Source organism: Centrocercus urophasianus, unplaced genomic scaffold (genome assembly GCF_019232065.1).
Source record: "Centrocercus urophasianus isolate 14NV4802_14NV808 unplaced genomic scaffold, USGS_Curo_1.0 seq_14, whole genome shotgun sequence".
NCBI classification, from domain to species: Eukaryota; Metazoa; Chordata; class Aves; order Galliformes; family Phasianidae; genus Centrocercus; species Centrocercus urophasianus.
This window is the reverse complement of record NW_024884586.1, coordinates 19,521,575-19,536,088: the sequence shown is the minus strand read 5'-3', so window position 1 is coordinate 19,536,088 and position 14,514 is coordinate 19,521,575. Positions and strand designations below refer to the sequence as shown.

At 43.0% G+C, this 14,514-nt stretch overlaps 1 protein-coding gene across 14 annotated transcripts in view; it reads right to left on the bottom strand.

Moving 5' to 3' along the window:
- Positions 1 to 14,514, bottom strand: part of NUMB (NUMB endocytic adaptor protein) — a 93,828-nt gene that overhangs the window by 3,985 nt on the left and 75,329 nt on the right. For all 14 annotated transcript variants that reach the window (XM_042813522.1, XM_042813533.1, XM_042813530.1 and 11 more), the window contains 5 exons: positions 7,762 to 7,836; positions 5,775 to 5,915; positions 4,125 to 4,326; positions 2,075 to 2,374; positions 262 to 411 (listed from right to left, as the gene is read on the bottom strand). In XM_042813522.1, coding sequence (XP_042669456.1) covers positions 262 to 411; positions 2,075 to 2,374; positions 4,125 to 4,326; positions 5,775 to 5,915; positions 7,762 to 7,836 — 868 coding nt within the window. The remainder of the gene's footprint in view (positions 1 to 261; positions 412 to 2,074; positions 2,375 to 4,124; positions 4,327 to 5,774; positions 5,916 to 7,761; positions 7,837 to 14,514) is intronic.

The following is a 14,514-nucleotide window of genomic DNA, read 5'->3' as shown; positions in this document are numbered from 1 at the left end:
TGGCAGACTGGCTGAAATAGCCATGATCTCAAAGCCAGTCCCATTTACAGGTAACCATCGTGTGGTAGGTGCATGAACTTCTTGTTAAAAACAAAACCACATAAAAACTAAATAGATGGGATGAATAAAACAAGATGCATTATTCCAAAATACTGATGCAAGACTTACACAAGAAATTAAGGCCATGTGTTACTGGAAAGCAACATTATGTGCATTCAAGCCTCATCCAGCACAACCACAGCAAGCAAAGAAATCACAGACCTTGAAAGGCAGGAGACTGTGGGGCAACCACTGTCACAGGTTTTGTCATGGGTGCTGAAGAGAAAGGGTCCTCCGACGGCATGCTGAACGCACTGGTGATCTGCGAGCACAGGGCACTAATGCTGTCCACTTCCCCTTCCACCTCTGGGACTGCAATGCCAACAAAATGGGTTAAATGAAGCTTAAGGCATACAGAAATTGAAATATGATTTATTTATCTCTTAGGTGTTCCTACTACTGATGTGCATGACAGCTTTTATGGTTTGGTCTTTAAATCGGGTGCTTAAGACCTGACAGTAAAAACAAACATAAAGCCATTAGTGCATTTTGTGACTTAGTCAAGAGTGTAAGAGATCAGTGTTCCAAATTTCCAGTTGGTTATTGCTGCTTCTCTGTGTTAATGCAAGAGAATGTTCAGTTCAGAAAATAAAAGGGTTTTTTACAGCTTTAACAGAGTTCTAAATCTTTCTGCATTAAGTGCTAAAAATATGAAGGATTTGGCACTAATATTTGGCATTTTGAGAAATGAAAATACTTAGAATAGGCTTAACTCTTCCAACAACATGCTTTCACAGGAACCAGATGAAGATAACCATGTTGCCAGCTCTACAGAGCAGCTAGTTAAGCCTGGAGTCAGAACGTTACTAGCTGCAGGTCAGAGGCAGCTGAAAGCCCCGACTCCCGTGTTAAAATTATCAGAAACGAAAGCTGTTTGCTGGAGTGAAATGGACGCCCGGCTGTAAGCCAAGCATCAGCACAGTGCAGATGAAGCACCGTTTGGAGTACGGCTGCTGACCGACCAGATGTTCTCATTATTTCTAACAGCACTGCTCTTCAAAAACACTGATCATCAGTTCCTCCTTGCAGTGAACTGGGCAGACATAATTAAGCAGTATACAGTGTAACAACCATAGGATGGCTGATACAGCAAGGACAACGTGGAAAATTTAAGGAGGGGGATTCCCAAAAATTGATTATTTGAGGAATATTCCAATACAGCACCTGCAGCAAATGCTCTGAATCAGGAAGAATTTGGACTGTTTGTGCTCAGCCAGCCTAGCTCCAGTGAGCAGTGCACTGTTACTGTTAAACTGATAAACTCAGTGCTAGTCTTAACACACAGGTCACCAAACAAGTATTGTAAGATCAATCAAATTAGGTATTTTTGTTGTTCTCTTCTTTGCCACAGAGATCTGAATTTTGAAACTCAGAATCCTAACTTGCTCTGCTGCCAAGTGAGAGTACAGCTGTCCTGCAGGATAACCTGGCTAAAGGGATTCTAGAATGATATGCAAGGTACTGATCATCCCAGATGTTTATTTTGGGATGACTACAAAACCACAACTCCATCATCTGAAAACCATACCGCTCATTACTGATACAGACAGTTGTACTGCCCAAACAGTAACGTTTCCTTTAACGAAAGGTGAAAAGTAGTTTCATTCCTCTCAAAAGAAGAATTCAGAAGGGCAGAAGTGCAGACTGCCGAAAAATGTCAAGTGATCCCACGGCCTGCGGGTAAGGCCTTGACTCTGTAGATGCCCTGGCATTAGGCAGAGGAACAGGATCAGTGACTCAGAGGGAAAAGCAGTACCTACTGTTACACCACCACTTGTTCTTGCACACTTCACGCTCTGTTCCAGTATTTCAGATAATTATTATAGCTGATTATCCTCTGCTTATGACTACTGCATTTGAAATTCTTGCATATTCCACAAGTAGAATTTGCTGTAAAATACTGTGTTATTGGAAGCCACAGACAAGGAAAGGAGAAAGATGCAACTTAAGGTAATGTTTCACCATTTGGTTTTACCTGAGTTTTTCATGGGGAAATCTGTCTTCCTTTGCACTGTTGAAGGCAGTTCATTTATTCGCAAGGACAGCTGGCGCTTAAAAGGAGACATCTTTTGACTAAGGGCAGGGAAGCCCCTGAAAGAGCCTTGCCTGGCAAGCTGTTCTATAGGGGCGTGCCTCCGTGGGATAGCGTGGGGGTTGCTCATTTCCTTCTCCACAGAGGCAGTGACTTCAGCAGTAGGAGAAGCTGGTGAGCCAGGAGAGGGGGCAGTAGTAGTTGGGGCAGCACCTGGTGCTGCTGTCTTCACTTCTGTTTCAGCTGTTGGAGGAAACAGGGTGAGGTTAGAAGAGTAAAGCAACGTATTTTCAACTGCCTGCCCCTTACTCCTGTAAAGAGAAAATGCATAACCAGTACTATTCCAGCAAAAAGGTTTCTAATACCATTGCAGAAAAATCTTTTCTTTCTCCTCTCGTAGTCTTCACCACACACGCTTTACATACACCCAGCCCCCAGAGCACAGCTTACGAAGGCCAGCTGCTTCCTAGAAATGATGGCCTTATGTTGGCCTCACAGTTTCTGAGAACACTGCTGTGGAAACACCCGCAATTCATTTATGATTAAGACTGAAAAGTATACTGTGTGTTTGAGACCTTTATTTCCCCCCCCACATAACTATAAAAACAGATCAAGGCCAAAATACTACTACTGATTGTTCTCAGCAGTCAGTAGCTGAGAGCAGCTGCAGGGAACAGAACGGCTTTAGGACCTTCTTTAAAAGTCCCTGTGCCCCCCCAGCCCTGCAGAAGCAGCAGCGGCAGCCAAACAACCCACACAAGCTCCAGCAGGCCAGAGTGAGAGCTTAATAGGTTCGGCGGCGTTCAGCACTCAAACAGCAGCTCCCCAGCAACTCCAGGGAAAGCACTGCAGAGATGGAAGCGTGCTGCAAGGCAGAGCCAGACGCTGAGCTGACCGGCCTTGCTGGGCACCAGCCGCATTCTGAAGACTTTCCAAACTTCATACAAAAAACAGTGACTAGTTTTTGGTTGATGCATCAACAGAATAAGTAGAAGTCTGGAAGAAGAAGAGTCACAGTAGGCATTTTTGAGGAGCTGGAACCATCAGAGGAACTAATTATGTTGTCTTGCAAGCTTCAGTACCCATGAGCTGCAGCTGCTCGTTCAAGTGAAACTTTTCTAATCAGTCTTCCTTGGAAAGGATTTCACACACCTTCACTGAGCCAAGACTTTGACTCATGCCCCCAAGTAACAAAGGCGTTGTGTTTAAGCTTCATTTAACACATTCTAAAACTAACGTATGGGAACAAGCAGATGGATGATGAAAACGAAGATTAAAGTTTTGCAAGAGTGGCAGAACAAAACTTGCTGTGGAACCCTCTGAAAGAAAAATCCAACTGCACTGTACAGAGAGCTATGGGTAATATTAGTAACACTTATCTTTTTACTAGTTGTACAATGCTATCTCTATCACTTAACAAAACCTGGGTAAGAAGTTCTACTTTCAACTGAATTTGAGAACACTTCCAAGTTTTAAACAGCTAAGTAGTAAAAACCACTCCTTTCCAATCACCCTGTTACCATTTTTGAACGTAAGGTGGCTTCTGGTGATTTGTGTTGTTTTTTCCATTTTTAGAAAGCACACCGATTGCCCTCTTCTTCCCTCCTGCAGTATAACTAATGTAAACTCTGCAACCTGCCTTAAAAACCAAAATAAGAGTACATTGCTTTTTAAAAAAAAACACACAATTTTCTGTTCATTTACAATAATCTTCAGACTACAGAAAGTGTGGCAATCTGCTTACATTTTTAGTAACGTGTTTCTAATAAGGCCTTTTGGCCTTCCCTTATTGGGAAGATTACCCTGTAAGTGAATCTGGGAGCATTTTTTGTCTTGCAAAGTGACAGGTGTGTGGAAATATGATTTGTACATAACAAGGTTCAAGAGAGGGAATTCTGGATGGATGTTAAGCTGCAGTCCCTGCTGGGGCTCCACTTCAGTCCCAGTGCTGGTTCTGCTCACCAGGGAAGGCTGTGTACGTTGCATCCCTTACCTTTAGCATCCGGCATCTGTCTCATAACTTCCTCTCTTTCTGCTTGTTCAGTAGCTGTAGTGACCCTGAACGACCCCTCTCTAGTGAATGTGGTTCTGCTGGCATCAAAGGTGGCAGTGACTCCACACTCCTTCTCTCGCTTCTGCTTTCGCTCCAGGCACGCTGCGAACGCACAGCCCACGGCATGACTCAACCGTTCCCCCTGCACAAGACAACACTGCATCATGTGGTGACTGGAACAGATGTACTTCAAGCACTGCAAACTGATAACACCTTTACAAGAGGACTCTAATTAAGACATTAAAAAACTACTGTAATTGGCCACCTTGTGTAGCTCTAAAACTAAACATGATGTACAAAGGGTCACAGCTACCAGTGCACAAGCATGAAGGCCTCCAGAAACGAAAGACTGTTCAGCTTAGCTGCTACCATGATAGCAGAGTGATAACGTACCTGCACTGATCCCTCCTCGCCTCTGGATGCGTTTGTGCAGAAAAAAAGTGCTTGTGGAGCCATCTTAGCAGGTTTAAGTCCTGAGGGACAGATCAGTGCTATTCTCAAATGGAAGAGAGCGTGCAGGAAGGCAATACGGTTGTGTGCAAATGTGAAATTTAAAAGCAGAGCTGACCACTAATATCTCTTAATGGCTCTGACCAAATGCGTAAATCAGTATTGAGTGCTTTCCAGAAGGCACTTCCACTATTAACGAGTGAAGTCAAAAGGATCCACTGCCCAATGACTGCAGTAAAGAAGTGAAATTGAAGTTGGAGGAAGTCTGGCATTCCGGCTGATCTGGAGGCTGCAGCTGAGTCACAAGTGCTATTACTACAACAGCTCAACTCATATGTTATCACTGGTAAGTGAACTGACCCGCATACACAGCAGAACATAGCTCTGACATGAGTTTAAATGGGAATGTTTAACTTCACAGTTTCTCTTTAAAGAAACATGATAAATTAACAAACATAATTGCTTTCAACACATGGCTATGTGGAGTTATCTCAGTGGATTTGCATGGGGTTTCAAGCCCTTGCGTAATACATGGGCAGGATTCAACAAAAAACCACAAGAGGAGAAGGCTGGATCAGGAAGTTAGATGATTTAGGTCTACAGAGCAAAACACTGATATTACAAACCTTCCACTGCAAAAATGTCTTAACATTTAGAAGCAAACAGGACCCTGATGTAATTCATTCTAGCTCCAGCCCTTAGCACTCAGATGACTTTCCATTCAAGACAGCATTTGCATACAAGAGACTACATTCATACCCAGCCTGCTATTCATACCCTATTCACTATGATCTTATCCTGGAAAAACTGTCACTGCTGTTCCAGTTTTTGGCTGTGTACGTCTTCAGATGAGAACATCTTCTGTCTATTTTTAGAAGAGTGCCTCCCTTCTGCTACCCATATCTGAGGCTGACTGCATTCCACTTACATACCATGCCGGGTTCTGCTTCTCTGCACGAGCAGAAATCATAGAGGAACGGCAAATAATTCAGATATAAAGAATTAGAATTAAAATAATTTTTAAGGAAAAAGTAGTATTTTAGCTGACGTTAAAATGCATTGCAGAGTTCTGTGTTCATTTTCTCATGTAACTCCCAGTTGGAAGCAGCAGGAGCTGGGCACACCTCGCAGTGCACTCACCGTGTCCTTCACAGCCATGAAGCAGTGGCATATCCAGCGCCTGGTGGTGCCATCGCGGCAGATGTATGAGAACGCCCGGTCAAAGTTCCTGTCTGGCGCGCAGAAAGAAACCTTCTCTATTGTCTGATCAACTATAAGATCCTAGAGGGGAAAGAATCCATTCCAGCCCCACACACACACACACACAAAAAAAAAAAGACGTGAGGATATGTGGAGAAACAATTGCACCAATCATTTCCAGTGGTAACTGCAGGATGCATTTATATTACAAAGAAGTTATGCTGATTTGGCTGCAATTCTCTATCAAGTCAATTTGCTCTTCAGAAACCATTCCCAGTGTGAAACAAAAAGGACGGCTGCCACCTTCCACCAGCCATCCCTGGCAGAAGCCAGACAAGGTGGCCAGTTCAGAATTCAGGGACATGCACAATTCCTAACATCTCTGCTCCAGACTGTGGATCTAGGGTGGTGAAAAAAGGAAATTTGGTTTTATTTTTAATGCAGTCTAGCAATCAAAAAATCTTTACTGTGAAGAAGTCTGCCTGTGTGAGAAGACTTAGCAGCTGCTGCACAAAAAGCAACAGCTCGTGTGGCACCAAGCAATGCAAGGATGGAATAGAAAAGCACCAGCAGAGCTGGCACTATCAAACACCCCAATTTGTTTCCACAAACGGATGGGAGAGGTGTATCTAAAGAGGAGGCAGTATGGTTTAATAACGATGCTGTCCTCATTCCTTTCCTTCCCCGATGTTTGTCAGTGTATTTTTCGGTTCGTGTCTGCTCCTTGGCACCTGTGCTACTGTGTTCAACCACCAGGAGGCAATACCATATTCCCTTTTTAAGTACAACTCCTTTCATTACCTCTACGGTCTGAAAAAGTTACTAACATTCATTTTTACGAATTCAATATAGGTATGTATAATTCAACAATGCACATTCAATACATTTCTACATATGTATACATGTACTTATTAGCCTTTTTAAGGCAATCAGCAGACTGAACTCACCTGTATGTTCCTGTATGTTCATATTAAATACTGAATTTTTACAGACAGCAACTTCAGTGCTGCCAAAGCACATCCCAACAACAGCCCTGGAGATGTTGATCTCCACAGCAGCTATTCATCACACTACCACACTGCAGAGGGACATTTTCTCTACCTGCTCCTCAGTGTTGGCAAGCAGAAATCATTTTTTTAGGCCATTAAACTAAGCATTAAGTCACATGAATATAAAACTAATTCATTTTATACTAGTTACAGTAAAAACTGTTCCGCTAGCTGTGGCATCTTCTAAAATACTAGTAACCTACAGAGATAAGCATTAAGCTCTCCTTTCTAATTACCTGCATGAACACACAAATTGTTTGCTTTTACCTACACACTGCACTATTTCACAACAAAACATTGCAAAACATCCCAGAAGGAAGCCATGGATACACCTGCCTTCCACTTGAGACCAACAGCTTCTAATTAAAAATTAGAAAATTTGATATCTATTGAAGAAAGTTTGAGATGTTTAAGGGAAATGACCTTATTTTATTTATTCCCTTTACTATATTTTTGGAAGCCAGATTTTGTTCATTCAGACTTACGTGGGATTTGGATGCACTGGATATTATACTGATCCACATCAGTTTTCTCATGTATTACTCTCGCATCCTTCTGCAGTCATACAGGACAAAAGTCACTGCGAGTTCAACATCAACAGAAGTTGTTGGGAAAAGATGGCTCTTCTGGCAAATGCAACAAAGACAGCTCCTAGCTTGTGCTACCTGCCTCATTTTATCGAGTACCGGCATTAATAAAGAAAAATAATAATAAGCTTACATACATGTTCCAAGGAAGAAATGGTTAAACATCTACATGCTTAAATCTTTCTTTCAGATACCAACATCTACATTAAGATAGAGATTAGAGTCTAGTTAAAGTTATGGCACGCGTGTTATTATAGAGAAACTCTGAACTTTTGTCAAGAGAAATCTAACCTTTGTTTTCTCGTCTACAACTCGGAGTCCATCCGCTGATACCCACAGGACCGCTTTAACCGCCTTCTTCCCAGTCTTTCAGAAAAGAAAAAAACAGGAAAGAAAAAAACAACTTTCTGTTAACAGTGTCAGAGTGCACCCACTCCCCCTTTCCAAGAATCACAACATTAAGTGCAGATGAAGTCCATGTTCAGTAAGGTGCCCAGTGCCAGATAAATCAATCCAAGTTGCAAAACACTCAGAGAACCAAGCCAAAGCCAGTATTTCAGAGGGAACATATCATGGGCATGGGGAGCGGGCACGGAACAGGTGGAGTCATATGTTTATATGGGTGTACATCCATGTACAGTAAAGAATTCAAGACTGACCAAGTGGGTGAAGAATTCCACCAAAGAGTCAGATAACACTAATTCATAAGGAGTTACACCCCAGGTAGCTTCTCGAGCACAAGTTTAAATGCAGGAAAATTCTTACCTGGCATTTCCACCACCCCCACCCTGAGCCCCAATAGTTACATGGCAGAATCGTGGCATCACCTTAAACCAGCGTTAAAAGCACCCAGAAGACATTGGTTGCGGTGCTACGCGGCTTAATGCTGAGATGGACCATCTACAGACGTTCTACAGATTTGCTAAGAGCAGAACGTCACACGTTGGAAGAGAGGTAGAAGAATGGGACATATTAACCATTCGACTGCAGCTTGACAAGCACTGCGCAGCACAGCACAGCAGCGGGGGAGTGCCCTGGCTTTCCTCCAAGATGTGACTGCGGGACCTTTTAGCTGCCACGAGCTGAGCGTGAGCAGAAGTGGGAAACACGGGACGGCTTTGGGAGCCACGTCAACTGCAGGTTCTTTCTAAGCTGTTTACTTTTTAAAGGAGGGTTACAGAGAACAGTATACACGCAAGATGATATTCTTCTGAAATCAAACCAATCAAACAGAAAATAGGTACAGTGTCACCATAATTTTACGAGTACTACCACAAAACAACCCCTAACACCATTTTTAATGTGTTCCTTAGATTCACAAGTCCTGTACTCTATTCTTTTACCTTTGAGCCACCTCAGAAACTATTCTCCCCACACCTTTCCGGAAGCACAGGATTTACGCACTTTGTGGCTGCTGTAGACAGCTGCCACAGACCACTGCAGGAAGAGAACAAAAGCAACAGAAGATGGAGGGGAGTGGGGCGTATCAGCTCATGGCTTTGTGCAAGGATTGCACTTCATTTTTAATAACTCAGTACAGATGTATATAATTTATATTCATACGGCAAGTATCTGAGCAAGGACACGTTCCGGCACAGGCTACTGCGTGTTCCAAATTAGCAACTCTGATTTTAACATTGTAAGGATGAAGTGTATTTTTTATCTCGGACTGATAAGCCACCTGCTGCATCACATTGGTTTCACTCTCAGAGAAGACAGAAAGCGTGAAGAAAATCAGCCTGGCAGGACTTGTGCTGGTCTTGGGGGAGGAACTATCTGTCCCAATTTCTGAAGCAGCAATGACAACCAGAACACTCTCAGAACGCTTGGTGAGACCGGAGAACAGCACTGACTTGTACGGAACAGCGAGTAAAGGAGAGAAGAACAAACACAAGCACAGTATGAAAACAAGCTTCTGAAGAGCTGGTGAAAACAAGATGTAGGAGCCCATCCAGCCGCTTCGATATCCCAGAAGGACTGAAATAAAATTTCCAGATTCTGGAACGCCTAATGGAAAAAGCATTCTTCACAAAGGAAGATGGACTCAAAGTTACTGTCATATGCATTAAAAAATGCTGCAGCATTTAAAAGCTGCCTCTAGTTTTCAGTCTTAAAAGAAAGTAAATATACATGCACATATATATATATATATATTCTCAATGCCACTTAGCTTTCATAGCCTAAAAATCCCTATCAATCCCAACAAGAGATGGCATGTAGAGATTTGTCTCAAACATTTTGAAGGAGTGCCAATTTCTTAAAAGCCACTAGCAGTTTTAAAACATTCAAGCAAATAGGGAAAATCAAGAGAAGTCAACACCTGTGGGTCACCGCTTGCTTTAGACTATCATTATGAACCTAGGATGCTTCTTTTTCCAGCAAACCACAACCTTGTTTCTGTAGAGTCAAATGCTGAGCAGTTCCTGAAGTTTGTATTAATCAACTTGGGTTTCACTCAGTTTGGTACTTTGCAAAGCAGCGCTGAAGTGCAGCAGAGCTGGTCCTCATCTGTTACTTTCCTAAACTAAGACTTACAAACAGATAAACCACAGAACCTCACATTTCTCAGAACAAAAATAAAAGGCTGGAGGTCTGAATATCCCACTGGACAAGTAAGCTTCGTCAAGTGAGCTAACCTAATGCAGGTTTCCTACTCTAAGAAAAAAACAAAACATAGTTATCTCCCAGTCCTTACTTCTAGATTTATTGTGGATGCAATGCTTAGAACAAATAAGTTCTTACAGTCTGTATCCCAAACTCATGGCTGTTACCATTGGGCAACACACAATTATCTCCCAAATCCTCATTTTATCTATCCCAATTTCACCAAATAAGTTCATACCAGCTACACAAATCAGCACACTACTCTACTATAGGTTGGGTATTGCCAAGCATATCGTGATTAGAAAGTAGAGTCCATTTTCACTCCTGACATACAGTGGACAGTAAAATTACTGCTTACAAAGCAGTCTCCAATGCAGGACCACAGTGTCTGACACACAGATGTGACTTCAAACAAAAAACATTATTTAAATCAAATTGGTGGCATCCATTGCAATAGCATGGTCTTAAATTCTACTACTTAGGCACTCCTCCAGACTTCTGCATCAGTAGCTTGTCTTCACATTCAAGAGCTCTAGGATGACAACATTGCTGGAGGGGAGCCACTCATGGCACCAACACCCAGTTTGTCAGTGTGAATCAGCTGTGACAGAAAGTTCACTTCTTAGCATTTCCTAGGAGGCTGGTAATCTGCTCCAGCACAAGACTTGTTCTCTTGACTCATTTCAGAGTCCTCAGAAGCCTCCTGGAGGGCAGGTGAGGCACCCCGGTGAACGGAAGGCAAGGCTGAAAACAAAGCACATGGGAAACCTCTCAAACAAGCAGGTGCCCTCAACACAGGCATCTCAGAAAAGAAAATGAAGTTGATTAAAGCTGAAATACATTTCTCCTGAGCAACAGTGCTGGGCCTGCTGACTGGGCCATTAGAAGTGATGGAAAGATGGAACTAGGTAGCAACTGTACTGTAAGGTGGAAAGTAAAGGTTTAACGGTAACCAAGCAGAATGAACGTTGCATAATAATGCCTTTTTAAGTACTTCTCAATTGCTTCTAGTCTTTCAGTTGTTTACAGATTTCTCAGTAGCTGCCTCTTTTATTCTTTCCAAGGCCTTCAAAACAACTGTAAGATGTATCTGGAGCCCGAGATGTACAAGAACACAAATTTCTTCTCTGTTTCTGTACAAAACATTGCACACTAAGAAATATACCTGTTTGATAGAAGCAAAAGATGAGAAAGATCTGTACTACTATTCATTAACACACAGAAGACTTAGTTTTAAAATATGAAGATCTGCCCAAAAAGGCAGTTGATGCAGTTATATCCTGTAAACAAAACAAAACAGCAAAAGCCTAACCCAGAGCTAGCAGCAGACATCTCATTTTTACTTTAGTTGAAAATGAAGTATTTTCAGTGTCAGGCTGTGACTAAGCACTGGAACATTTCCTGACACAAATAAGTCAGATTTACCTTTCTAGGGGAGAAAAACATGGACAGGGAAAGAAGCAAATCTGTCTAGACAGACTTACTGAAAACAAGTAGCAAGTTAAAACAGCTCTGGTTGGGAATATTACATTAACCCGAAAACAAGATATCCAGGGAGAAATTACAGCCATTGCAGGGGCATCTAAACGCTATGGATTTCAGTACTCTCAGTGCTGGCTAATCTAACTTTGGTGGCTGAAACAGAAGCAACTCTTTTTTTCAGCAAAACATAATAAGAAGGAAAGCAAATCTACAAGGCTGAAACAAAGTACTGGAGTTCAGTAAAAGCAATGCAAATGTAATGGGGTAGCCAGTACATCATGGAATCTCAGAACATCTTGAATTGGAAGGAAACCACAAGGGTCACTGAATTCAACTCCTGGCTCCACACAGGACTGACCAAAATTCAAAGCATGTTTCTGAGAGTGCTGTCCAAACACCCACTGAACTGCAGCAGCTCGGGGCCATTGTGCACTGCCCTGGGGATCCTGTTCCATGCCTGACCACCCTCTGGTGCAGAACCTTTCCGTAACCCCCAGCTGCCCCTCCCAACACAGCTCCATGCCATTCCTTCAGGCCCTGCAACTGTCACCAGACAGCAGAGCTCAGCACCGCCCTTCTGCTTGGAGCTGTAGGCTGCCATGAGGTCTCCCCTCAGCTTTTCTGTTCTGGGAAGAGCAAACCAAAGGACGTCAACTACCTCCCATACAGCTTTCCCTCTAAACCCTTCACCATCTTTGGCTGTCAGGGCATGCTACTGACTCACATTCTGGTCATCAGCCAGAACCCACAGGATCATTTCTGAAGGGCCACTCTTCGGCCTCTAGTCTGCTAACTTCTACACATAGCCAGGGTTGCCTCATCCCAGGTGCAGAATCCAGCACTCGCTCTTGTTGTACTTTGTAAGGTTGGTGATTGCTCAGTCCTCTAATTTGTCACGATCTCTCTGCCCTTAAAGGAGCCACCAGCTCTCCCCAGTTTATTGCTATCTGCAAGCCTTCCTAGTATACCTTCAAATCCTATATCCAAAGGTAAAAACATATCCATTGATAAAAACATTAAAGAGAATCAGCCCTAAAATGAAGCCCTGAGGAACTCCAAAACTGACTGGCTGACAGTCTGATGCAACTTTGTTTACAATGACCCTCTGAATCCAACTGGTCAGCCAATACTTCATCCATTGCATTATGTTTTGTCTAGCTGTATGCTGGACATTTTGTCCAGAATGATACTGTGAGAAACAAGAAGCTTTGCTGAAATCCAGAAATATTACATCAACTAGCTTCCTCTGGCCAAGCGAGTGGGCAGTGTTGTCATAAGGAGATTAGAGTTCATTAAACAGAACTTTCCCTTCATGAATTCGTGTAAGCTGTAACCGATGACTGCGCTGTTCTTGAGCTGTTTTTCAGTAACTCCCGCAAATAATTATCTCCAACATTTTGCCAGGCACTCAAGTGAGACTGACAGGTCTGTAATTTCCAGGGTCTTTTCTTGCGCTTTTTGAAACCTGGGACAACTGTTTGTCAGCCTTCAGTTGACTTGGACCTCTCCAGATTACCAAGACCATTGAAAAATAATTGAGACATCTCACGCTGACATCAGCCAGCTCTTTCAGTACTGGGGGGATGCATTCCATCAGGCCCCATGGACTTATCCGCACCCAGCTGGAGCAGCAAATCCTACACAAGTATGGCATTTGGCCACAAGTTTGTTGTTACCAGTCACAGTTCTCCAACTCAAGGCTCCGGGTGTCCCAGAGTCCATCATCCATGCTGAAGACAAAGGCATTAAACATCCCTCCTTTGTCTGTGTAGTGACAATCCTTATCAAGTAACAGACCAATGTTATCGCTGATCCTCCTTTTGCTGTTAACATATTTTAAAAAGCCCTTTTTATTGTCCACCACAGTACTGTCCACCTTCAACTGTAACTGAGCTTTGACAATGTAAATTTTCTCCCTACAACAGTGAACAGCATCTCTGTAGTCCTCCCATGTCACTAGACCTTGCTTGCTAGTACCCACGTTTTTTTTCCCCACGTAAGCTTTAGAAGATCTCTACTGATTGAGGCTGACCTTCTGCTTCATCTGCACAACTGACATTTTTGAACTGCCTGTTCCTGTGTTCTTAAAGAGGCTGTGTTTAAAAAGTGACCAGCTGTGATGGACCATAATGCCTTCAAAAGCAGACCCCATGGAAACTAAATACCTAGCTCTCAGAACAGCCTGAAATTTTACTCTTACCACAAAGCATTTTTGACTACTAGTGACCATGGTCACTATGGCCAAGATAGCCACCAATCAGCATTTCACCAATGAGAACATCTCTGTTTACAAGCAATTACTAATTCCTGATTGATTCTCCTAGTACCTGTACTAAAAAGTTATCAAGGCATCTCAGGAATTGCCTGGCCTGGTTGTGTCTGCTGTGTGATATATTTAGTTAACAACTGGCAAGTTGAAGTCATCCATAAGGAGAGGGGTGGCATATCTAGAGGTATCTCACAGCTTCTCAAAGGATAAATCAGCGGTGTCATCATCTTGGCTGGACGCCTACAGCAACTCCACCACAACATTCCCTTTATTTGCTTGTCCTTTCTCACCCTTACCCAAGGGCTCCCAACTGGCAGCTGTGAGCTCTGCACAGCCCAGCCCCTCCCTCCCTCCCTCCCAGCACTCCACTCCACCTGCCCTGCCTATCCTGGCTGAACGGCCTAGACTTCTTCATTGTGATGCACTATCTCAGGACCTTTCCCCTCAGATTTTGCTTATGCCAATGATGATGTAGTTCTGGGACTGACCAAGGGCCTCAAGCTTCTTTTGATTGTTCTTCATGCTGCATGCACTAGCGTATAAATACTCCAAATGTGCCTCATTCTGAGTGCACCTACTACAGGCACAGGTGAATACCAATAAGGAAAAAGAAAACTAGCATTCATTTTTATCAGGTTGAGGTGGGTCTTTCATGTTGGTTTTAAACAAATTCCAACAAATACTTTGAG